Source organism: Nicotiana tomentosiformis, chromosome 6 (assembly GCF_000390325.3).
Source record: "Nicotiana tomentosiformis chromosome 6, ASM39032v3, whole genome shotgun sequence".
Classification (NCBI taxonomy): Eukaryota; Viridiplantae; Streptophyta; class Magnoliopsida; order Solanales; family Solanaceae; genus Nicotiana; species Nicotiana tomentosiformis.
In genome coordinates this window covers 72,397,746-72,423,096 of record NC_090817.1, presented here as the reverse complement: position 1 = coordinate 72,423,096, position 25,351 = coordinate 72,397,746, and the positions used below count along the sequence as shown (strand labels likewise).

General features: G+C 37.3%; 4 protein-coding genes across 7 annotated transcripts; 3 read left to right on the top strand and 1 right to left on the bottom strand.

The window, feature by feature from the left end:
- The first annotated feature begins 7,841 nt into the window (after positions 1-7,841).
- LOC104115559 (protein JOKA2-like) lies at positions 7,842-12,199 on the top strand. The gene is made up of 7 exons (XM_009626227.4): positions 7,842-8,053; positions 9,026-10,266; positions 10,347-10,470; positions 10,568-10,819; positions 10,952-11,101; positions 11,189-11,713; positions 11,832-12,199. The coding sequence occupies exons 1-7, from the start codon at positions 8,030-8,032 to the stop codon at positions 11,925-11,927; spliced, it is 2,412 nt and encodes an 803-aa protein (XP_009624522.1). The 5' UTR covers positions 7,842-8,029; the 3' UTR covers positions 11,928-12,199.
- A 225-nt stretch (positions 12,200-12,424) lies between these two features.
- LOC104115560 (uncharacterized) lies at positions 12,425-13,108 on the bottom strand. Its single transcript, XM_009626228.4, has one exon. It carries the CDS (start codon positions 12,977-12,979, stop codon positions 12,548-12,550), a length of 432 nt encoding a protein of 143 aa, XP_009624523.1. The 5' UTR covers positions 12,980-13,108; the 3' UTR covers positions 12,425-12,547.
- Positions 13,109-16,512: 3,404 nt separating this feature from the next.
- LOC104115561 (protein DEHYDRATION-INDUCED 19 homolog 6-like) lies at positions 16,513-19,302 on the top strand. 4 transcript variants are annotated; one of them, XM_009626229.4, is made up of 5 exons: positions 16,513-16,770; positions 17,347-17,486; positions 17,669-17,746; positions 17,822-18,063; positions 19,072-19,302. In XM_009626229.4, exons 1-5 carry the CDS (start codon positions 16,689-16,691, stop codon positions 19,172-19,174), a joined length of 645 nt encoding a protein of 214 aa, XP_009624524.1. In that variant the 5' UTR covers positions 16,513-16,688; the 3' UTR covers positions 19,175-19,302. The 4 variants fall into 4 exon arrangements, with proteins under 4 accessions (XP_009624524.1, XP_009624525.1, XP_009624526.1 ...); XM_009626230.4 differs by having other exon boundaries at positions 16,557-16,770; positions 19,075-19,302; XM_009626231.4 differs by lacking the exon at positions 16,513-16,770 and adding an exon at positions 16,885-17,135.
- A 4,209-nt stretch (positions 19,303-23,511) lies between these two features.
- LOC138894200 (uncharacterized) lies at positions 23,512-24,530 on the top strand. Its single transcript, XM_070178883.1, has 2 exons — positions 23,512-23,592; positions 23,685-24,530. Exons 1-2 carry the CDS (start codon positions 23,512-23,514, stop codon positions 24,528-24,530), a joined length of 927 nt encoding a protein of 308 aa, XP_070034984.1.
- Positions 24,531-25,351: the final 821 nt, after the last annotated feature.

The window sequence follows — 25,351 nt, the reverse complement described above, 5'->3', positions numbered from 1 at the left end:
ATGTATAGCACTGAACCCGTGGGCAACACCAACACTGGACTGAAATGATTAGACACCCCTCCACAAGGTGAGGATAGTAATCTGCCCTTATAATACAAGGAAAAAGAGTAGTGTTATATGATTCTATCGAGGAAAACAGACCAATCCCATATGAATATTGAAATTATCAATGGGTTACTAGCCCAACTCGCCAATATTCTTACGATTTGAATAATCATGAAACTTTCGAACAAATGAGTACGACACGGGAGTAAATCCGTAAGGGAAGGCGGCTAATCAAGTAATACGCTAGGTCTCTAGAATAGCATAGCTTATCAATCTACGAAAGTCTAGTCTCAGGCTAAAACATTAAAGCATTTAAACGGGCAAGATTAACTCAAGTAGTATAATTAAAGCATGATGTAAGTCTAAGTCTACCCGGACGTATAAAAAATCTAGCATACGCACATACGCTCGTCACCTCATACATACGTAGCTCTCATAACACATAGTTAGGCAATAGACTTACCTCGCTCCAAAATCCGATGTCGGCTTCAACACTGCTCTAGCACCTCAAATCAATGTCAAACAACCTGAAACTAGCCAAAAAAAATGTGAACCAATCAAAACTTATTGAAGAACCTATAATTTATCAATTAGAAATAATTCCCAACCCTGAATGAAAAGTAAATAAAAGTCAATGGGCCCACGCGCTCGGATTCCAAAAATTCTCAAAAGTAAATATTACCCATAGTTCCACAAACTCAAATATATAATTTTTTTTCTCTAATCCATGTCTAATTTCGTGGTAAAAACTTAAAAATATCATTTTTAGGTAATCTTCTAAAATTTCACATTTTTCACCTCCACTTCATGAATTTACAAGCCTAAATTCATACATATTCATGAGATATAATTAAAAGTGGGTAAGAAACATTTACCCTCAATAGGTGGGTGAAATGACCCTTCAAAATCTCCCCAAAATTGGCTCCAATTGCTCCCAAATGAAAAGTAAGAAGAAATCCCAAAATTCCAACTTTTAAAGTATGCTCAGGTACTACTCTCTGTGATGGCGGAAGAACCCCTACAATCGTGAATGCCAAATCTGCTACTGCCTCCAAAATTCTTCCTGAACGTGGAATACACTTCACGAATGCGAAGCACTGGAAACCCAGACCTACGCGAATGCATGCCTGCTACTGCAATCCCGAAGGCTAATATCTAGCCTGCCTCCTCTGCTCCGCGAACACTACCCATGAAGCACGAAAGCGAAGACCAACTAACCACACACATCGTGAACGTGATACTTAGCTTGCAAACGTGAAGAACAAATCTCAGTTGCCTGAAAATAACCCTCCACAATCGTGAGACCTTCTCCGCGATCGCGAAGCACTCCATATATTAGCAGAAATCTGCAACCTTAAACATGCTCCGGGTGCTCCAAAACTCACTCGAGCTACCCGGTACCCCATTTAATTATACCAACAAGGCCATAAATACTAACCGGACCTATTCAAAGCCTCCAATACATACGATAACATCACATCAATGAATCAAAGATCAAAATACAAGTTGAACTTCTCCTGAGTTCAAGAACTTCCAAACTTCCAACCAAGCGTCAATTCAAGCCTAACCAATATGCATTACATCCAAAAATTTTACACCAGTTTTAAATGACAAAATTAACTTATTACATATTTCAGAACGATTATCCTAATATGATATCATCGAAGTCAATTCCTGGTCAAACTTAGGAACTCTCTAAACCTTCAAATTATCAACTTTCGGCAAATAAAGCCAAAACATCTTAGGAACCTCCAAATTTAAATACAAACATACCTCCAAGTCCAAAATCATCATATGAACCTATTGGAACCATTAAATTATCAATCCGATATTATTTACTAAAAGTCAAATATTGGTCAACTCTTCCAACTTTAACCTTTCAAATTGAGAATCACTCTTCCAAATCAATCCCGAACCTCTCAAATATCAAAACCATACACACAATTCGTAATGTACCATATAAATCTACTCAAGATCTCAAACTTCCGAACGACAAATTGGTATCTCTGACGATATGATTATAGTCATTCAGAAGGAGGCAAAATCCTAAAGTTGAAGTTTTTAAGTCTACCAGTCTTTAGATTGAAGTTTTCAAAAGTTTGTCAAGTAATGAAGCCGAAGCTGTAAAATCCATCAAGTCTTCAAATAAGATGGCTCTTGATTTAAAGGCGCTTCTATGTCAAGGTATAGCGTTTTTGGGCAAAGGCGCTCAAAGCTGAAAATCCTAAAGTGGCTGAATGCAAAGATAAAAGGTAAAATACAAAATATTACCTAAAACTATATTGAAGGAATTTGATTCTAAATTTTGGATATGTCTAGGATTATGAAGTCTTATTTTCGAAAAATCAAATTGTTCGTTAATTCGGCATTCTACACCAAGATATAATTTTGTTCGGTGAAGTTGCCCGAATTTAAAATTGTCAATGTATCAGAATCTAAAGTTGACTTTAAAATATTATCTAGGACGATTCTAAAAGTGTTCGATTATAATTTTTGGCTAAGTCTTAGATTTTTCAGTCTAGGTTCTAAGAAATCAAATGGTTCATTATTTCGACATTCCTAGACCAACATAAAAATTTACTAGTAAAGTTGCTTAAATCTAAAACTGTCAACGTGTGGAATCTAAAGTTGATTTTAAAATATTATCTGGAATGATTATGAAGGTGTCTAATTCTAAATTTTGAATATATCTTGGATTTTGAAGTCTAGTATCCGAGAAATCAAACGACTCATAACTTTGACGTTCCTACATTGAGATATAAATTTCCTACCACGAAAAAGTAAAGCTAATGAACAATATTATGTTCAAAAGAAGAAAATAGGAAAATATAAATTAAAATCTAGAGAACTTCGAGACATGAACCGCAATGACATTTAAAATAATTTCAAAGCCTACTATATAGACGTTAATATACCAGGATAAGAAAGTAACTGTTGGTATTGAACCGCCAAACAAAAAGAAACATCAATGAGAACGTGCAATATAAAGCAAAACATATAGAGTTTTCACCTCTAACTAGAATATCCGCTAGTCAATCAAATTCAAGGAAAAAAAGGCAAATAAAATACTTTCTATAGGTTAATCTAAATACAATTTGTAATTGACTAAGTCTTGAAGGGTAGTCTCTAAGAGTTGTTTCGTTTTCTCCACGTCAGCCAAGTTATCAGCAGTTGCCAAGGAAACATCAGAACATCTATGGAACTCCTCTTTAGTAGATGAAATTCTGGATTCAATATCTTTAACTTCGTTTTTGGTAGCATCTGAAAGAGCTCTTAACTTCTTTACATTTTTTTAGCTTCTTTAAGAGATTGACTGTTGTCAGACAGTTCTTCGACATTCATTTTTTTTAGTCAAGGAAAGATCAAGATGTTTCTTGAATTTTAAGGATGACTCTGATTTTTCAACTTCCACAACCTTATCCGAAAGAGTATATCATGCCTGATCATATAAAGCGACAAGCTCAAAGAAAGACTTCAATATGTTCTTCAAAGGGTAAATATCCATACCTTTTTTTATCCATCTCTTCGAGATTCACTCAGACCACATATTCAAGAGAAGAAGCACGGTATGTAGTAAGGCCAGAGAGTTTAGTATGAATTTTGGTCCATGCATCCAAGATCAAATTCTTGCGGAGAGTCAAGACAACCTTTCTTCTATCAAAGATAGACATTGTTGGTGCTGGTCATTTATAAAAATTCTTGTGGAGGGTCAAGACAACCTTTTAATAATTACCTCTTTAATGGCCGTTAAAGTCCTTGAACCACTGCCCATGCTATTAGTAATTTTAACTACACCCAAATTAGTATCCCCCTGTTTGTTTGAATATGGCTTCACCCGCTTGAAGTTTTAGTCTCCATGACAGCTACCACTCTCCTTTTGGGATAATCGTTTGTTGGAAGTAGGGACAATGGAACCTAATGAAAAGGAACCTTTATTAACTCGATGATCCTAAGCAAGCATCTTCTCCTTTTGAACTTCTTTATATGGAGGTCCCTTGACTTTGTATAGTACAACCACATTAGATTTTAAAGTAGTGTGCTTATTTTCCTTGTTGTGATCTTGAGTTATGTCCTCGGGGTAATAAAGTTTGGCCCAGTATTGTCTACTAAAGTTTTTAGATTATCCTCAAGAAACTTTTCATGCGCTTTCTCCCATAAAGACGTATAACTTGTGGAGAAAAGCTTATTTACAGAAGCTTCTATTGGGGAAAAGTCGCCCTCGATATAGATCGATACAATGTGTAAATACGCCAAAATCTGAGTCATTCATCCAAAGAGGCACTGCAGATCTTAATCTCCAAATAACCAAGGATGTTTTGATAAAATCCAAACTGACGGCCAAACTAATACGAACTTTATAGCTCGATAATGAAGGAGTTATCATACCTGAAAGAGAGGTAGTTAAAACCAAGCTCATGAAGCAGTTTGACTCCAACTCCAACGCGATCTTGTTGTCCATATAAAAATAAAGATGCGGCTCAATCAACATGATTGGGGTCCATATAATAATATTTTTTTGCATCAATCTTGTCAAAATACCTCGCCGCGCCCTCTCTTGAGTACACCACTATCAACAGAATAGATGGACCTTTGGGAAGTGCGTAGTGGCTTTTGAAGTAATAGACAAGCCAACTGTAAACGTAATGGATAGGAAAATAAAATTTGATTTGATCAAGATGTGAAGAACATGAAATATTATCAAACCATTGTAAATGCTTGCCAAAACAGGAACTGCAAGATTAAATTTCCGTCTAATTGCCATCATGCTTGCCATTTTAAAAATATTTGGACAAGTGAAGCTTTCTGCCTTATGGGAAAATACGAAACTGCACATCCAACATGATAAGAAAGTTGTGAGATATATGTCATTTTTCTTTTCATACCTTACCCCCAACTTGAAAAACATCGTTTCTTCATCACTGGACTATCTAGTTATCTTGAGTATAGCTTTATTGAGATTATGTGTCGATTTTAACTGTGCAATTTTTTTTCCTTCCTTTGTGAGTCATGTCCACATCTTAAAGAATTTTTGCACCAAAATTTTACCCACTTTCTCAAGAAAACCTTTTGGTTAACACTTAACACATGTAATTTCCTTAAGACGGTGAAATGTGGCAAAGAAGTATTCGCAAGACCGAGAAATGAATATCAGTTTCTTTCGTCTTTAGTGTCTTCGTCTTGGGGCACCAAGCTTCGCAAAATGCTTGCAAAATATTTGAATTTCGATCGTAAGTGAAAAGTGAGGCATAAATGACATCATAAATTATTGTTTTACTCAAGGCTTATTGGCTTTTATCAAGTATGTCTTCAGTCCATTCTCAGTACCCTGAAATATAATGATACTCGCCCTCGATTGTTACAATAATTTTTCAACGTATTTCTCCTTGAATTATGCGATGCCCTAAGCCTGAAAAGGTGCTAGTAATGTTTACATGATGGACTAGCGCTTGGAGGGACCATGTCTTAGATGATCGACTGGAACTTGATTTGTGCTCCAAAGTCCAATTTTCTACGTGAAGCATATTCCTCAAGAAAGGCCACGAGCTCACATATTGTCCGGCTTGTGAAGTATGAATCAAAAGCTTGGTTTGTTTTATGCTATCTTTAGTCTCAACTATGAGGTATCTAGGTTTGGAGGAAGAGGAGGTGTAGTATTTGAAATTTACCATCTCTTCAAGCTGCAAAGGATAAAAGAAGTCATAGTGTCCAAATCAAGAACGTAGGAATGATTACGGAGATTTTAACGGATAAGCTTGTTACCATTCTTAAGGCGAGGATGAGTTGCAATCCCTTTGCGCCTAAAATTATTCCACCTATGTTTTAGGCAAGAATGAGTTGCCATCCCTTTGTGCCCTAAGATTATTCTAGTGATTTTAGGGTGAGGATAAGTTGTCATCCCTTTGCACCCTAAGATTATTTGACCAATTTTACGGCGAAAATGAGTTGTTATCCCTTGCATCCTACGATCACATTCTTTATGCAAAGGAATGTATTAACATACAAGGGAAAGTCAACTCCCCTAACCACTAAAGATATCATTGGACATTTAATTCAAGTCCTAAACATTCTTATTTGACGAGGCCTAAAGCATTTAGTCATTATCAACTTTTGACATACAAGAATTACATTGCGCCGATCATTACTAATCTTAACGAGCATCAAGACAATACTTCAAGCGGTCCTAAAAAGTTTAGACACTTCCGCTAGTCTTGAAATATGAGCATTTATAGACGGCAAAATTTTATTGGATTTAAATTCATAAAATTTATATGAACTATATTTTAAATTTAAGTATGTTAGTTCAAATAAATATTATGAGCTAATATAATTGGATTAATAAGTCCAATACATATGGATTAAATAAATAAGTCTAAATACATTAGGCTAGTCCATTTAATTAAGCTACAAATGATGAGCCCACTTTGTTAAGCCCAAAATGTTATCTTTTTAGAGGCCTAGTTTGATGATACGTGTCAAATGACATGGCACGCCAAGTCAAATGGAAGAGCCAATAAGATCATTGTCAAAATGACAAGGCATGTCATGTCAAATAAATAAAAAATTGCGCAACATATACAAATGACATGTTCTAACCAATCAAATAATGTTATCACTGCTTCAATATGTTCTAACCTTTCCAAGTTGGTTCCTAAAAAATATATTTAGGTCATACAAGGACTGAAATACTATTGCGAGTAATGTGAATACAACTTTGTCGGGACTTCTAAAGCAAATTAAAACTCATATATCAAAATTATAATAATGATTCAAAGACTTAAACCACACAAGGTTCCTTTTTTTTATTGACTTAAACCACATAATATTTTTACTACTTGCTGGGAATGCTTCTTTATTTTTTCTTTAGCTGAGGATCTATCATATACGATCTTTCTGTCCTCTAACGGTAGGGGTAAGACTAGGTACATCCTACAATCCTTAAATCCACTTATGGAAATCCACTGAGTTATTGTTGTTGATCAACGCTTAGCATTTTCATGAACTTCTGTCTTTTTAAAATTTTATTTTACAATGTACACACAATGATTAATATAACATTTGTGCTAATTTTTAAAATTAAATACATACTAATTTGAATACATGCATGACGTGCGTATCCTGAAACTAGTAAGATATTAAACTGGTAAAACACATTATTTAACTTGATCTTAGCAAAAGTTAAATATAAGGGAAAGAGAGAAAACTTATAGCGCTTTTATTATGGAAGGAAATATTTTTTTTTAAGAAAACAACGATTTGTTTTACTTGAGAAGATGGATCATTTGTTCCGTGTTCGATTAAGTATAAAAATATGTGATATATATTTAACGCAGATTAAAGCAACTGATATGGAATATGAATTAAAAGTGAGAACGAAAATTCATGTTTTCCTTCTTGGTAAAAAATTATTATTATTAGAGAAAATAATCTGTCATACTAAGCATGTCCTTGAATTAGATTAAACTGACCACATAATTATGAGTAAAAATTTCCCGAATATAATTATTAAAAGATTTTTTTTATCGGATGTCCCCGAAGAGACAATTATTAAAAGTTCAAGTTATAATTTTCGACTGAAGAACTCGATAATCTTGTATCTCAAATTCTCAATGACTCTTTGAATTTTAAAAATAATTTGAATTTAAATTATGATCTCTAATTAATCAATCAGTAGTCCCCTATTCTTTGGAACCAAGCAATGAAATTTAAACAAAACAAAAGAAAAAACATAAAACAGAGCCCAAACTATAAATGCGCTAAAAAAACACTATAAATAAATGCGATATACATGACATGACAAAAGATTGACACCCTTGGGTTTAGGGAGTCTCTTCCTCTGCTTCTATTTCACCGATTATATCGCTCCATTTTGTTGAATTTTAACTCTAGGGTTAGGGTTTTTAATTCTTATCGTAATCCTATAGATATATACTGGTTTTGTGTATAAACGTTTGTGCGGCTTACCCCGAACGCTAGCTCTACCCCAATGGAGTCTTCTATCGTGATCAAGGTTTGATCTTTTTGTCTATTCATTTGTTTTGGTTTATTGGACCTTTTCTATTCCTGCATGTATAATTCGTATTTGTTCAGTTTGTTTTTGTTACGTTGATATGTGGTAATACCAAAATCAAGCAATTGTTTTGCAGTGTAAAGATATTTCTTTTACTGCATGATGTAGAGAATATTAGAGGTTTCAATGCGGTGATCGTTAAACTGTAAATAAATGCTTTAGAGTGTTCTGGTTTGTGGATTTTTCTTTTTTTTTTTCCTTCTCGTTGACGATTTGATATTCATATATGATTTAAGCACTAATTATTAGGTTATGTTTCACTTTACGGATTAGGAGTTCGAGATTCGTGAGCTGCTCCAACTAGTTTTGAATTGCGAAGTAGTCGATTAATTTATTGTTAAAAATTGCTCTCATATGTTTTTTTGCCGGATATTCTAGCTTTTCCTATTAGAGACTCTTATATGTTCTTATTGTATCTAGCCGGATATGCTCTTATATGCCTTCTAGGATCTTTTAGCCCTATAGAGATTCTTATGCCAGTAGAAAATATAGATTTCATTTTTATTTTTATTTTGTAAAATGTTGGCTTGAGTGAACATGGTCTGTGAAGATTCATATAGCTGACCCAACTTGTTTCGGACTGAGGCGTAGTTGTTGTTATACTCTAGCTTTTCCTATGATCCTTGTGACCTTCAGGGCGTTCCGCATGCTATGCAATCTTGTCTATGTATAAACACTTGTATGAATATATGTCGGTTTCTGTTTTCATGATAACATTAGACTCCTTGACATTGGTTTAACTCTTGAAACAAATGTCTGTTGAGGAGGAGAGCTAGCAGAGGTTCTGTTTGTGCTTTTTTGGTTAATTTTCTTATGTTCCATTGATTATGTTTCGACTCATTTAGTGTAGCCTCCTATGGATGATTTTTGGTCGGTACTAATGGGTTTCTGCTGGCTCTGGATACTTTATAGGTGAATTATGGAAAGACACTTAGACGATTCAATGCCTGTGTTGCTGATGATAAACATGGCCTTAATATGGATGGATTGAGAGACAAGATCTTTCAACTTTTCAACTTTGCTCCAAATACTAAACTCACACTGACATACATTGATGAGGACGGTGATGTTGTAACGCTCGTTGATGATGAAGATCTGCAGGATATCACGAGGCAGAACCTGAATCCCCTGCGAATATGTGTGAGATTGAACACTAAAAAGATTATCAGATCTTCAGATGCATCTAGTGGAAATTCTACCACCCTGAGATCCCCAGTGGTCCAGCCTACATTTCCGAACATAAATTCAAGTGTTTCTGATCTTCTCAAATCTTTGCCAGAATCAAAAAGCGGAAAAATCTTAAAGCACTCTGCAGACATGGCGACTAAAGCTTCATCAGCTGCCCGAGAAATTGCTGAGCTTTCCAAATCTCTCTCGGCGATCGGCTTATCCTACCTAAAGCAGGCTTCGGGATCTCAGCCTGCCTCAGAAACTGGCTCACAGGGTCCAGCATCTGGAATCAATACGGGTGTGACAGTGACAAAAGACTTAATTGGCTGTGTTGTAGATGAAACAACCTCACAAGCATTTACTAGTGTTAAAAGTGGAGAGCCGTCCCTCAAAAAGGAAGAGCCATCCCCTGCAGAGAATGCTGAGGAGGCAATCTTTAAATTTGCAAGCCAACCCAAAAATCATACTGAATCTACAGATGCCTCAAAACTGAGATCTTCCCAACCATATCGGAGTGAAACTCAATGTGAATCGTTATCCAAAAATCCTAAGCCTAACACATGTCTGGTTGATGGTAAGAAGGAACAAAGTAAGAAATTTGGTGATTCCCATCTTGTCGGAAAGGCCCTTGGTAGTTCGTATTCTAGTTCCTCACCCACAAGCCTAGAAAAGGCAGCTGATAAACAGCCAGGTGGCTCTGCAAGTTCCAATTTTGCAAAAATACTCTGGGACTCTTGTAGTTTGGGTTGCAATGGTAGTTCATCCGAGATTCTTTCTAATGGTTTTAGATCTCCAAGTTCATATCTCATGACTGGGGTGCCTGTGGCAAAAGACACTGTGCTGCCTCAATACTCTCCTTTTGAGATACCATTTAAAAAGAGCCATAATCACAGTGATGGGGCAGCAACAATTTTTCATAGAGGTGTTCGTTGTGATGGTTGTGGGGTTCATCCTATAACTGGCCCTAGGTTCAAATCTAAAGTGTAAGATGTTTAGCTTTTGTATTTGTAGTATTTGACTTGTCGACATTAAATGACTCATTAAATCTTCCGTGTTCATGCAGAAAGGAGGACTATGATCTCTGCAGCATATGCTTTGCACAAATGGGAAATGATGCTGATTACATCAGAATGGATCATCCTGTTACTTACCAGCATCCCTTAGCTTTCAAGGGTTTATATGATCCTGTATAAGGAGTTCATCATTTTTTTCTTTCTTTCAATTTTCTATGTGTATTCTCTCTCTCTGTTTTATTAACTCTGTCAACTCTTTTTCTGTCTGTAGAATGGGTGGATGCGCTCCCCTACCGTTCCACAAGTATCTCAAGGCTGTGGGTTGAAATCAGGTCGACCTAAGCTGGACAGCTGCTTCATAGAGGATGTCAGTGTACTTGATGGCAGTATCATGGCTCCTTCGGCTCCATTTATCAAGATCTGGAGAATGAGGAACAATGGTAATATTGTCTGGCCAAAAGGAACAAAACTTGTTTGGATTGGGGGAGATAGATTATGTGATGCATGCTCTGTTGAGTTACAGGTAAGAATTTACACGCAAGTATTTGCTTTTTGTGATTCCCCATTGTTGACCATCCACATTCTGGTCCTGTTAACAGTTTATTAATTTATATATCTGGAAAGATGTGAGGATACTGTGTCCCTTGAACTGCAGATTACTTCGGATGGCTTGGCGGTTAACCAGGAGCTCGATGTGGCAGTTGTTTTTACTGCTTCTGAGCTTCCTGGTAAGTACATCTCCTACTGGAGGATGGCCTCACCTTCAGGGCAATTCTTTGGTCAGCGTGTATGGGTGCTTATCCAGGTGAGAATTGTTTGCTTGCAACACTATTCCTTGATGATAAGAGTTAGCTTCTATGCTGATTTGAATGGTTATAATTCACTCATGCAGGTTGATCCCTCAGTGAACCTTCGAAAAAAGGAGTTTGATGAATCCTCTCAGTACTTGAACTTGAATTTCCCTCCAGCCAGCAGTGGCGTAGATGGACCTGAACTCTCAAACCCAACCATGGAGTTGGTTGAGCCAGTGGTTGCTGGAAACCCAAATAAGGAGCAGGAGGAATCCAAGCCAAGCATTAATGATAGCTTGTTAACTGTTGTTGGTGACAAGTCGAGCGTCTCTCCTTCAGCACCTGGTTCATCAATTTCATATCCCATTGATTTATCTGAGGCAGCACCAGCTGTTACTTCTGCTACACCACCCTCTGTTACTGAGATGCAGGCATCTTCACAGGATGTTAGAGGAAACAGTGACGTTGAGGCGACCCTCCTCAAGGAACTGGAGGAGATGGGTTTCAAACAGGTAGACTTAAACAAAGAAATCTTGAGGATGAACGAGTATGACTTGGAACATGCAGTTGATGATCTTTGCGGTGTTGCCGACTGGGATCCTATCCTTGACGAGCTGGAGGAGATGGTAGGTTAATGTAGAGGTCATTGAAAATGCAGTTGACATTGAAATCTGTACATTCCTTTTCCACATATCCTGCTTAAAAGCATGGACCAACTTCTGGCTATGTATTTTGTGAATGCAGGGTTTCCACAACAAAGAGATGAACAGGAAGCTACTTAAGAAGAATAATGGAAGCATCAAGCGTGTTGTGATGGATCTTATTGCTGGAGAAAATTAGGAGCAAGTCGGTACTACATGTTCAATATGTGATGCTTACAATGGACTTCTATAAATAAATTGGAAGTGGGGTGTTCATCAGTCGGTTTGGTACAACTTTGAAAGATTTTGGTTTGGTATTTTCGATTTTCAGTTTTAAAAATGTTATACCAATACATTTGATTCTCACTTTTAGGTTTCGATTTGTGCAGTCCCGTAACTTCGGTATTACTCTTTGAGGTTATATTCTATCAACCGGACTGTTAGTCCTGAATCATGAAGCTATATTTCTCATTTCTATCTTGCAACTTCCTCTATTACCTCTTCACTTAAAAAACATCCAAACAAATAATAGCTTACTAATCTCTTTAGTAGGACTGCTTCTCTTGAGTAGTAGTACGATCATTGTTAGTAGCTTGACTATTTATTTGTGGAGAAATGGATGCCTTGATATAGTGAATCCCTATGACCACTATTTCTCTTCCTTCCATTATCTTTAAAACATTGTTGTACATGGGATTTGCAACCAAAAATTAAATTTCTGAGACGTGAAAACCAGAGGTGGTGAAAGACAGATGTCATGTCTAGTTACAGAAGTGAATCTACATATTATTAGGAAAGCTACAGTCATGAGAACGTGTTTTAAAAAAAAAAAAGACCCTTATCTTTTGGTAGTTCAGCTTCATTAAATCTCCTCGATGACATGTTGAACAAGTCTCTTAAGCTTTTTTCACCCTCGTGCTTCTTACCAATATTCCAGTTTAGCTCATCCAATGCAGAAAGTGGATGGTCTAGCATTAGCTCCATCTCTAACTTTTTGGATACATTTACAAGCTCATAAGAATCCCAAAGGGATTGCTTAAAATCCCAGCTACCTGCACCATAAATTTTCCTGGTAGACACTTTGCTCATAGCTTCAAGCTTGAATCTTGATGGCTTGCTCTTGAAATTATGGCAGTGAGGGTCGAATTCGACGGCGGTCCTAAGGCTGCTAGAGTGACCATGCCATGCTTGTGCCACAGCCTTGAGGATTTCAAGGTCTTGTTCCTCTTGAATTTCCTGCTTTTGCTTCATTGTCCGTCTTAAGTCAGTATTGTATGGGCCATGCTTTTATTAAAAATCACGTTGAGGATCTTAGGCATTTGGCTTGAGTTCGTGAAGACCAAATCCGATAAAGGATAGTTTTTTCAAGTTGTTGGAAATTCTTATACCAAGTAAAGCTAGATGTAGAGAAAAAAACCCTTTGAAACCAATTTAGTTTTATCTTCTAATGAGAGAACTAGAAAGGTAAAGCTTGAGCTCAAGTGTAAAACTTAGAGATACAATGTGCATACGCCTCATTTCTGGTCCTTCTAGTTGGTGTTTTCCATTACGTTATGTCAATTTTCAATATATATACAGTACAAAATTGTCCACAGGGACCTGACCCTTTTAGAGTAAGAGGATAGCAATTATCTTCTCATCTTTAGACTAAGATAAGAGGATACAAATAGTACAAAATTGTACACAGGCACATGATATTTCAACCTCTCTATTTTTGGAACGAGAACGAGAACGTATGTGATTTCATCATGATTGGCCACAATACAACAAATTACAGGATCCCCACTCCTTCCCCAACCTTCAGGGCACAAAAAGTAAGAAAATGAGTGGTGTGTCTGGCTATGAGGATGCAGTAGGGTCGTGCATAATTAGATAAATACCGAATTATCGTACTGAAATCAAAAAATTTGGTATTTGGTATTCGATATTTTGGTATTCGATATGGTATTTGGTTTAAGTTTTAAAAAATATTGGTATTAGGTATGGTATTTGATATTTTAAAATGAAATACCGATACCGTACCGAAATATATATTATATTGCACAATACACATATTATTAATTATAACATAAATATAAAAATCTAAAATTTTACTTTTCTTTATTCTCTAAGTTCATCAATTAACTCTAAGCAAGTAACATGACATTTCTAATGATCAAAATTATTCTTTTATGTACAATTTTCTCTTTCTAGGTTGATATTTGTTAGTTTTGGACAAAATTTTTGTCAACAAATATTTCTAGTTTTGTACTTTTGAGTACTTTAATTTTGAATATTACAGTCTATGATTATATGCACTAGTTAGTATTCAAACCGAATAAACCGAAATTGATGATTATATGCACTAGTTAGTATTCAAACCGAATAAACCGAAATTGAAAGGAGAAAAATATAACCATACCGAATTTAATTAGGTACGGTATTGATATTGCATTTTAAAAAATCGAATACCGAAATACCAAACTGAAATGTTTATATATCGTATCGTACCGACCGACGAACTCCCTATGATACAGAGCTGGTAAATAAACAGGTTGAATGAAATTTGAACGGATTAAAACAGATCTAATTAATGAACATTTAACGCGGGTTGAAACATTATTGACGTGTATAATTGGATGTGTGTTGTATTGTGATCTTCGAGTTACAACTAATTTGATGGATCATTTTAAATTCAATTGTTAGATCAAATCAACAAATAAAATGTATATACCAACTCGTTCAAACTTGAGCTGAGTGGACGGTTACTTGAAAAGTGAGCTACTTTTGTCACCCTGCTTGGGTGTTATGTGCCTTTGCACCGTCCTAGGCTATAAAGTAATATTTCTCCGACGTTTTATATCAGACTCATGCCTTTATTAGTAGTAACACATTTGCCTTCTTTTTATTGCCGAAGTCCGAAGTGATGGTGCACTGTACGAATTCTTTTTGCATATTTTTCGATTATCGGTTTGCCAACGGAAAATTTGATTTTGTAGTTTATTATAAATATTATTTTAGTTGATCCTTTTTACAAGAGTTATTATAAGATCATTTTTTTTTACCACGCTCCGAATTGAATAGAAGTCTCTTAAGTTGATAATTTAATGAGACGCCCCACAAACACATGAAATAACGTCACCTACAAAGCGACGATATCGCCAAAATCAGAAGCATTTTGTCATTTCCATCAGTATTCATGCTTACTTTACTAGTATATCTCCTTTTTACCCAAAACACCAATTCTATTTTCGAAAGATGTTCGGAACTTGAAATTCTCTATTGAGTAATTTGAATTGCAAAAGAACTACTAGTAATATTTTCCCGAAAACAATTATTTGGTACATTAAGTTGCTCTAGAAAGAGAACCCATAAAACTACTTACAAAAAACAATGTTGGGCGACCGACTGTTCGGTGATAGTGATAGTCCCTCCTCTTCTCCCTTCAACAAAATTTTATAGATTTTGTTTGCTCTAAACAAAATTCTTTTAAAGCATTTTAACAAATAAAGGTGTCCATTCGAATTTAAATTGATTAGTTTTTACTCAGGTGAAAACCTTTAAAGATTCTTTAAGATTTTAGTAATAAGTTTTTTTAAAAAGAAATAAATTAAAAAACGACTAGTGGCAAAATTATATCTTAATATATATACATTAATTTAAAAAAAAAAAAAACTACACTATTTTCCAATACAACTACAACTTGAGTGCCTTTTTTATAAACAAAACAATTACTCCCTTTATTCCATTTTATAGGATACTACATAAGGACTTGTTTGGATGATTGTTACCTATTGTATTGTATCGTATTGTTACTTTAAATATAATGTTTGTTTTGATTGTTGCTTAAATTTTATTGTATCGAATCGTTAAATCAATCGTTACGTAACGACAAAAGGTGCCACTTATGGAACGCCGGATTTGATGTGATAGCATCATTTCCTTACTTTTTCCTTTCATCTTGCCCTTCCTTATTATTAAATAATCATATTTTATCATTTATCCTACTTTTTATATAATAATTCTACTCTGTATCTTATTTTTTTTCTTTGTAATGTTGCAAGTTTGTTCTTCATATTGTTGGTGCATGACATCATGAAACCGACAAATGATACAATATATCCAAACATTATATTCATCAAATAATACAATACAATACGATACATTATGAAACGACATGTAACAACAATCCAAATAAGTGGTAAGTACTATTGTATAATCAACTGAAAACAAATACTAACAACTTTTTATACTCGCTCTATTTTATGACACACTTTCCTTATTAATGTGTTCGAAAAAGAATGACATATTTATATATTTAGAAATATTTAACTTTAAACTTTTTATTGTATCGACTTTACTCTTAATGAGAAGTTTTTATAATCACAAAATATTACGGTGCCACAAAACTTTTGTCTCTTAAGCTTCACATATTTTTTTAAAATTTTTTTTCTTAAATTTTAATCAATTCAAACAAATACTTTATCTAAATTCAAAAACTAATCAATTTTAATGTATCAAGTCAAACAAACGGAGCAGAATACTTAACCAGAGAGGAAACTGCCATTTCCAGGGAATTTTTCAGTGAAAAGAAAGAACTTTATTTTACTATAGCTATAGGGTCACATGTCAATAGCTCTATTATCCAGCTTTTGAGTGTCAGAAAAGTTTCCCACTGTCCTTCCTATGTTAACTTTCCAGCACTAAATTACAAATCAGTACAACACAACATCCCATCAACTTAAAAGTTATTGTTGTTAGTAGAAGCTAGGAACATCATCAGCAACCACTCACTACTTTCTTCCTTTTCTTAAATCTTAAAACCTCTTTCTCAAGATTTTGTTTGTTGGGTTTTAGGTACCATCTGAAGATTCTATATAAACCAAATTGTTCTTTCCTTGTTTTGCTTGTACAACAACAACAAGCTGACCATATTCTTTTTTACTGTCCAATAAATATTGAGATAGAAAAGAAGTGGACAATGGATGTGGACTTTTGGAGTTCAAGCGTAAACTCAACCAAGAATATTTCTGCTGTCCAATCTACTTATTTAATCAATTCTGGTAAATATCAATTGCATCACATGCTTTTGTCTTGTGGAAGTACTGTTCTTGCACTGTTACTGCTCTTTTATTTTTCTACCTCAAATAAATGTTGTGGTAGGCATTTAGGTCTCTGTCCCAGGGAGTTTAAATGCTGAGTGAGGCTTTTGACACTTCTATGTTACTCCCTTAGGATACTTTCTTTATTGCTATCTTTATTATTTGGGGGGGGGGGGGGGGGGTGTATCTTTATTATTTTGGGGTACGGGGGAAAAAATTGGAGTGACTGAGGTTAGGATGTGAAAGTTTGTTTAGGAAATTGGAAGTTTGGAAGATGCTTGAACCTTTGGCTTTCATTTTCTATCAATTTGGTAGTATCTCCATAGGTAGGGGTGAAAACTTGGATGACAGAATAAGTCAAGATTTACAAGGAGGGATCATATGCTACTCCCTTGGGGAAAGATTAAGACTTGAAACACATAACCTTGGGGATAAAGACATGCTATTCCACTTATTTATACTAGACTAGATTGGTGATGATGTGTTTTATTTCCTAAACTTCAAACCTTATGATTCTTTGTTTTGGAAATTAAACAGATTCTCAATTGAATGTGGACAATGAAGGAGGAGAAGATGTTAGGACTTGGTTCCCTTGCCCTTTCTGTTATGTGGAAATTGAAGTGCCAATGCTTTGCTGCCATTTGCAAGATGAGCATTGTTTTGACTTAAAAAACGCGGTAATGTCAAGTGATGCTTCCTTACATTACATCCTTTTAACATACTCTATATTTTTCTTATGTTATATGCAAAATGAAGTGTAAGACTGCACTACTATACGTGAAACTTTTCAATCTTTTCTATGCATTTGTACTGGAGATCTGTATGAATTGATCAATCTACTTGACGTTTCTAATTCCAGGTCTGTCCCATATGTGCTGCAAGTTTGGGAAAAGATCCTATTGTACATTTTTCTGTACAACATGCACAGTCAGTTAAGGTAAACATATTTGACCTTTGAAATATATAGTTTTGGCTATAAAGAATCTATAAGCGATCCCTACCTCATTTCCAGAGAAGGAGAAAATACCTAAAATCTGGCTACAGGGATAATGCCACGGCTATGATTGGGAAGGATCTTCAAGATATAGCTTCGTATTTTGAGACAAATTCAGGGGTTGGTCGGTACAAAGGGCACGAACCTGCTCCCGATCCACTTCTATTGCCATTTCTCTGCAATGTGCCTCCTACTCATACCGAAAGCAGGCGGCAAGACAAGTCTTCTGTTTGTGACACTGCTACTACTGAAATAGAAAGGTACTAGTCTAATGAACTTTCTTTTGATATACATGCATATAAGTTATTTATTCATTCGTTCTCTTTTTTTACATGGAAGTTTCCTCATAAAACAAAATGGAATAAATGCTAAACCTGAAATTTAATATACCTGAGTAAGTGTGAAATTTCAGTCTGTACCTTTTTCAATTTTTGTATTCCTTGTCACTATAACCAACTTTAAAATCCACCTATAGAGTAGTCTCGCCTTTCTCAACCCAAAGCGAAGCTATATATCCTATTAAGTTTTTCTGTTCAGCTATTGCTTTTGGTGATTCATCAGCTAAAAAACTGGGGCTTCCTCTCTTTGCTAGTGGTGAGTTCGTTTGTTGTACATATGTATAGAATTCTCTCTCGGCATTTTAGGATAAGAATCAGAATTTAGGGCAATCTCTGTTTGCTCGCCTAGATGAATAATGATTCCAATATTTAGGGCCAAATTTTGTGTATGCATTGACACTGGACAGTTAATGCAAGTAGAATATGTTGCTACCATCTTCTTATGAACAAAACTATAGCTGTTCCGTAAATTGCCTATTTTGAACAGTTGGAGACATACTCTTTAGAACGCTGAGGTACTAACGAGTGTCAACAGCTGTGGTTGTACTTGTCTTTAATATTTCTTTTTATCCCCTTTATCATCTCTAACCTGCAACACTCTCACCAAACGGAAATTTCTTTTCGCATTGACGGTGTAAGGATTATATAGACAATCAGGGAGATAACTTAGAACTATGTTTTGCCTGGACTCTCTGAGAACGTCGTTGGATGCATGTCGGATCCTTCAAAAGTAGTATATTTTTGGAGGATGGCGGCATGATTTTGGAGAGTCCGCCACAATATGGAGTTAGAATACATTATTAGTAAGCAACACGCTATTACATATTAATTAACATTGATGGTGTACTGTCAATACTTAAATAAAAATGGTTATAAAGGAAGTGGTGCTAAGTTAACAGTAGAATGACAGAAATCTGTTCTCTTGTGCAGCAGGAAGCTGCTCGTATCTGATCCAGCACTGGAAGAGGATTTTGAAGAGAAGAGGCAGAGAGCTGCATTCCTTCAAGAGCTGATTGCGTCAACTATCTTCTAGGAAATCATCCAATTTTTTGAAAAGAATCCCATTCAGACTTTACTAGCAAAACAGTAATGTAATACAATATTATAACTGATGTACGGCCAAAAATACATATATTTAACCATTATTGTCTTGCATTCTAATATTTTTTAATCATCTTTTGAGTATTAATTATATTGTTTTACGTTTAATATTATATTTTAACTGTGTAGTAATAAAACAGTGTGAAGATAAAGAGATTTAGAACAAAATTGATAAAACTCTAAAGAAAAAGAAAGGAAATAAATCAATTAAAAAGAGGGAGATTGGGTTTTGTCCCCCAAGTGTAGGACAATGAAAAGGGGAAATACAATTTGAAGTGAAGGACTTTGAACGTGAAAACGGAAAAAACGTACTGCTTCTAGCGCTAAGGCCAGCGAGTTGCGCTGCCTGGACGTTCAAAACGTCAACTTGTCCTATTTCGTCTAGGACTTGATTATTTCGGCCCTATACACTCCTAACTTGTATAAAAGGGGTCCTAAACCTATTTTGGAGGAGAGAGAACGTTTTTGAGGGGACAAACTTTTGACCTAGGGAGAGCACAGAATCGCCGTGGAGGCCGAGTTTTATATTTTCTTCCGCCAAACTTAGTAATTTTTATGTTTCTTTGTATGATTTGTTATTTTGCTACCATGTCTATGTGGAGCTAAACTTCACGTTCTAGGGTTGTGGTTCTTTCATGACTATTGTTATTCGGATATTGATTTTGCTTTTTTGATTTATCATATTGGTTTATTTATTCAATCTTGCGCTTAATTATTTAATTGCTTGATCACCAATTGAATACTATCTACGAATCTAGAATTGAACTGAAAAGTGAGAATTCTAGATTGCACATAGGATTGAGTAGACCAAGTTCTTGAACCTGGGCATCGGGGAACGGATTCGCGGTTAGGATAGACATATACCTAATTGCCTTGCTTGGTTGATGTACAAGAATTATAAATGCGTTCTTGTTAGTTCTAATTTCATAGACATATAGGCATTAGGTTAGCTTGAATAGGCGAGTAAGGACTCGACAGATTCTTATGAGCTACATTAACCATGTCAACCAATGAGCTAGATAAATTAGTTAGTTATTTTAATTGAAGAATACAATAGGAATATTAGATAGCCCATAACCCTAGATCGTTTTCATTACATTAATAACATAAAAATATAATATTCCTTTGTTCAGAGTTCATTAGTTATTTTCTTTTTAGTTTAATTACTTTAGCATCACTACTTTTAGGTTTAATTCTTGTTTAGATAATTAGGATAGTCTAATTTAGTTAATAGTTAATCACAAGTTCTCTCGTGGGTTCGACATCCGACTTTTAGTCACTTTATTACTTGACGATCGCGTATACTTGCATGTGCGTTTGGCCGCAACAATAACGTCTCAAAGTAATTATATGTCTAGATAGGAACTTTAGAGTTGAAGTATGTTGTTGTATTTCATTTGTTTTTGAGGACCAACTTATTTATTGTTACAGCATATATCTTTCCTTCACTTAAGCCCGTATTTTGATTTTGGTATGTGTTTACCCTCAAAATCGGATAATAATTAAATTTGTAAGTGGTTTTAAGGATACGCAGATTAATTTGACACAAAGTGATAAATTTAGTTGCTATTGAATAAACAAAGATAAAATAAATTCAAACCACACGAGTTGGATAGTTTCAGCCTTAATGAAATAGCCACTCTTGAACCGAGCTCACCAAGACCGGTATAAATGAAAACGAACAAGAGCCGGAGACAAAGAAAATAATAATATAATTGCTTTTTAGTGCGTGTTACAATATATTTTCATGAATTATCAGACCCCCTTTATATAGTAGGAGAATCCTATTTTAGGTACAACTCTATAAAAGGTAAAAAATCTTCTATTAACTAATTGCCGGTTCCTTATCGATACTTGCCGAGATCCCCGCCGTAATATTCGGCCAGTCACAGATACTTCGGCCTCCTGTTGTCTATGCTGGACTGTCTGACAATATCCTTCGAAGTCGTTCGAGGGTAGGACCGATTCCGGGACCATGACCTCAATATTCTCAAAGGCAGGCGTCATACCCCCGGGTTTTGGCCCGATGGGACTTTAGCTCGATTTCAATCCCTTGTTGCCATGTCTCGAGCCTGGCTTATTTTGTCGGAGGCTAGGATGCACCATGAGATCAATTTCACCCGTATAAAGATAGTCCCCTCGTTTCTCGGAGAGTAAATGATGAGAAACAATATGAGCTTCCGATTCTTATTTCGATACACGGTGACAGAAATGACAAAACAACCGAAACGTCTCGTCAGTCAAGTCATAATGGCATTAAATGCATGTCAGCCGTCGGTCGGTCGTCCCTGAATGCGGAACGCCGTTGAACCATTATAAATACCCCTTCCTTTGTTCATTTTAACTTTACATCCAAACCTTCTACCCTCGTACCTTTAAGATTTCAATACTATTTAGCACTTTTACTCCGGTTATTCGAGGTCCTTTACAAAGATTTTACCCATCTTCATCTCAAGCCAACAAGTATAATCCTTTAACTTCCTTTCTTTCTCCACCTTTCTCAGACTTTTCTCCATTTCTTTAAAGAAATGGCAAAGACTTCCAAAACTGTTCCCCAGAAAGAAACTCCTTCTATTTCGCAGCCGACTACTGAGGCCGAGGAGACTATTTCACGCACTGCCGTTGATGAACCAGTACCTGAACCCCCTTTGAAAATGTTCATCCCCAGGGGATGCTCGGTCAACGTCGATTTCGAAAAGCCTTCCTTCGTACAAGGCCGGTGTGAGGAGGTCTCGAGATACATCTGCTCGATCATCGAAGAGATCCTCTCTATGGTCCGAAAAGACTGCAAATGGGACAATAAGGACATAGTGGTCCCCGACCCTGATGAAGTCATTACTACCCATATCGAGGGATACCTAAGTGTTTACACTTATCCCTTTATACTGGGCCTGATGGATCCGGTCATTTTGGATTTTTGCAGAAGGTACAATGTGTGCCTTGGCCAGATTTACCCATCGCTCTGGAGGATCATGATCCTCCTCCGGTTTATTGTGAACAAAATCGATGGGTGCTTGTTCACCATCGACCATCTTCTTAGCTTATACAGTTCCCGAATCTTCCGGGAGGGAGGGGGGAGGGGGGACTGATAAAGCTTGTGCTTCAGGCCAGTAAAGCCCCATTCTCAAGTATTGATGAGGACCGGGATCGGGGCTGGGAAGGCTGTTTTGTTCGAGTGAGGACTTCAGACTTAATCTCGGCTGAGTGCAGGCTATTTCCTGAGAAGTGGAATACCTCACGTAAGTAAGATTTACTTTCGAATGTCAATTTTATACTTACTTCTCTTTTTATTATTGGTGCTTTGTGGTGGTTCAACCGTCGCTCGGGTCCCAAATAATGTCCCTCAACTCAAGGAGTAGGTCGAGAGTATCGTATCACAGATGCCCTATTCCGAGCGTTCATGGCGTAAGCTCTCGAAGAGTCGTTGGGAGGCCCGTTCCCATGGTGAGACTTCTTTCCCGAGTAGGTAGTATTAGGATACCTCTTTTAACATTAATCCCTTACTCCCTTTACTTCTTTTCGCAGGTTTATCTAAGGATGTCGAGCTGAGGCCTCCAAGTGGTGGCGAGGACTTACCTACCGAGTCCCTTGTTCTGAGACAGGCCGAAGAGAAGAAAAGGAAGAGAGCTTCGAGTTCCCTGAGCTCGGAGAAAAAGAAAACAAGGAGAAGGCTAGTGTGAAAGTCAATAGAAAACACCAACGCCCAAGCACCAGCTTCAGATTCGCTTTATCGGCTGAGGGACGAATCCGAAGAAGAAGAACCTTTTGTTATGGTGGCCCGCGATCCGTTGCAGCTCGAAGAGCAGGGGCCCCTGAACCAGAGATTCGTGAGGCGGTTCTGCCTCAAGCCAGGGAGGTCGATGATGAGATCGGGGTCGAGGCTTCCCGGTATGCGGGTAGTGCCCCGATGGAGGCACTCGGTGTGATAGACATCACCGAGTCACCCTCGTTCACTGAGTCCATGTTCAACGAGGCCCAAACGGTGAAAGAGCACCCCAACAAGGGGGCCCATGGAGTGAAAGACCCCCTCCGCTGCTTTTTTGATGGCGTGGATTCCACCGCCACGGAAGACGTCACCGGATTAGGTGACATACCGAGGAAGAGTCCGTCCTCGGGGCAGGTGTGCCTAACTCGAGCCCAAAACTGATCAACTGATTCCCTGCCCCGAGTGTGGATCTTGATCGGAAGCGGTCTATCATCATCACCGTTTCGGAGGATGCCCGGGTCCTTTCCACCCCCGTAGGGGTGGCCAGTTACCTTCGGTGTCTGATGACCGAAGAAGACCAAGCCAAAATGAACGAGGTAGATGCGCCCTGTCGGTTCAACGAAGCACAACAGGCGCTGAACCGGGTAACTTTGGATAACTCTCGATGACTTCAATTTCTTTTCTTATACTTGAACTAATTCATGGATAATCCTAACATTTTTCTTCGTATTTGTAGGCTTCGGTACTTCACCAAGAAACTTTCCTCCGGTATCGAGATGAGCTGAACCAACTCGAAGCTGAAGTTAGAGAGCTTACTGAGAAGAGAGACACATACAAACTTCTCAGCGAGCAGCGTGAAGGAGAGGCTAATAGCCTTCGAGCTGAGTTGGAAGCGACTCAGAAAGAACATGCCGACCTGGTTGAACAGGTAAAATTTTTTGAAGTTAGTGACGATGAGCTAGACATAGTGACTAACGGTCGGAACCCGCAGGTCCAACAGAAGATTGATCGAATCGACCAACTCCGAGCCAAGATGGATGCAGTCAAGGTCGAGGCCGAAGAGTGGAGAGGCAGAATGGACCGCCTGGCCTCGAAAAAGGAGACAACCCGGGCGCAGTTGACCTCGGCGGAGGCCCAGCTTCGAGCGACGAGGGAGAAGACTGAGGCATGGTCCCAAAAGATTGAGGAGCTCCAGTCTCAGCTAAGCTCGGCTATTTCCGATCGAGAGACCCTTGCCAAGGAGCTTAAAGCAGCCAAGTCGGTGGTTGAAGTGACCAAAGCTGATGCCGACGAGATGGTGGCCCAGTATAAGGCCGATGCCGAGGCAGCCCAGGACCGGCTGAAAGATATCGTCAAATATGGGAAGTGGCAGTCACGAAGGGAGGCCCTCGAGGAAGTTTATGCTTTGGGTTTTGATTTGTCGGCCGAGGTCAAAACTTCTAAGGGGCTTAAAGCAGAGGCCAAGAAACTGGTGTATCCCGAGGACGAAGAAGACTCCGAGGGTTCGGACGAATTTGGGGGCGGAGAAGACTCTAATAGTCCCGGTGACGAGGCAGGCTCTGGTGAAGACCAGGCCATTTAAGTGCCTTGTATATTTTTCTTTGTTTTTGTACTTTTGTACTTTTTGTCAAGGCCGTTTTGCCTTTGTAAAAATCTTTTCACATATATATATATAAGGCTTTTTCCCTTCGACAGCTTTTTAAGCTCATTTTCTTTCTCTTTTTTCTTTATGATTGCAAAGATATCGAATGCCTTAGCACGTAATAATTAGGTCTTGTTCGGAGGTTCGAATAGGCCTTGCTCTCGATATTATTTTGTTTAAGACTCGTGGGGGCTCGGTATGACTGAAAGCTTTCCCCAAAGTACTTAAAATGTTTTAGATTATAATTTGTCGATGGTAGCCTTTTGAACCGATTTAGAAATTTTGAAGGCCTTGTTTTTTATTATGGGTCTCGGACATCTCCAAGCTATTTTAATACGGCCGTAGCCTTTCTAGTTTGGGTGTTGCCCAGTGGACTTGTTACCCCGAGTCATCCGGGCTTCACCGAGATAACCGTTCCCGAATGAGGGTGGCCGTAGCCTTTAAAGTTCGGGCACTGCCAAATAAGCTTTGTGCCCCCGGACTTTATTATCTCGGGCTGTCTGAACCTGCCTTGGGCAGCAGTCCCCGAGTGAGGTGGCCCTTGGGCTCGATGTCTTTGGGGGATCAAATGTAAGAAAGAAAAATCTTCAAGGGGCAAAATATTTATCCGCAAGGTAGAAACTTTCTTTCAATTTTGTGCGTAATATACAAAGTTACACATGTGTTGTTCAAGCTTTGTGTCCGAGCTCGGGTGGTCTATGTGGGCACGCTTCATTTGACGTTTGGACCTTAGAGTAAATCCTATCGATCGAGCCTAGACT

Bases quoted from the DNA above. Each gene is read 5' to 3' on its own strand.
- LOC104115559 (XM_009626227.4), top strand. From the start codon at position 8,030: ATGGAGTCTTCTATCGTGATCAAG. The intron at 8,054-9,025 runs GTTTGATCTTTT...GATACTTTATAG, and splicing joins AGTCTTCTATCGTGATCAAG to GTGAATTATGGAAAGACACT. The intron at 11,714-11,831 runs GTAGGTTAATGT...TTGTGAATGCAG, and splicing joins TTGACGAGCTGGAGGAGATG to GGTTTCCACAACAAAGAGAT.
- LOC104115560 (XM_009626228.4), bottom strand. From the start codon at position 12,979: ATGAAGCAAAAGCAGGAAATTCAAGAGGAACAAGACCTTGAAATCCTC.
- LOC104115561 (XM_009626229.4), top strand. From the start codon at position 16,689: ATGGATGTGGACTTTTGGAGTTCAAGCGTAAACTCAACCAAGAATATT. The intron at 16,771-17,346 runs GTAAATATCAAT...GAAATTAAACAG, and splicing joins TACTTATTTAATCAATTCTG to ATTCTCAATTGAATGTGGAC. The intron at 18,064-19,071 runs GTACTAGTCTAA...TCTCTTGTGCAG, and splicing joins GCTACTACTGAAATAGAAAG to CAGGAAGCTGCTCGTATCTG.
- LOC138894200 (XM_070178883.1), top strand. From the start codon at position 23,512: ATGACCGAAGAAGACCAAGCCAAAATGAACGAGGTAGATGCGCCCTGT. The intron at 23,593-23,684 runs GTAACTTTGGAT...TCGTATTTGTAG, and splicing joins CACAACAGGCGCTGAACCGG to GCTTCGGTACTTCACCAAGA.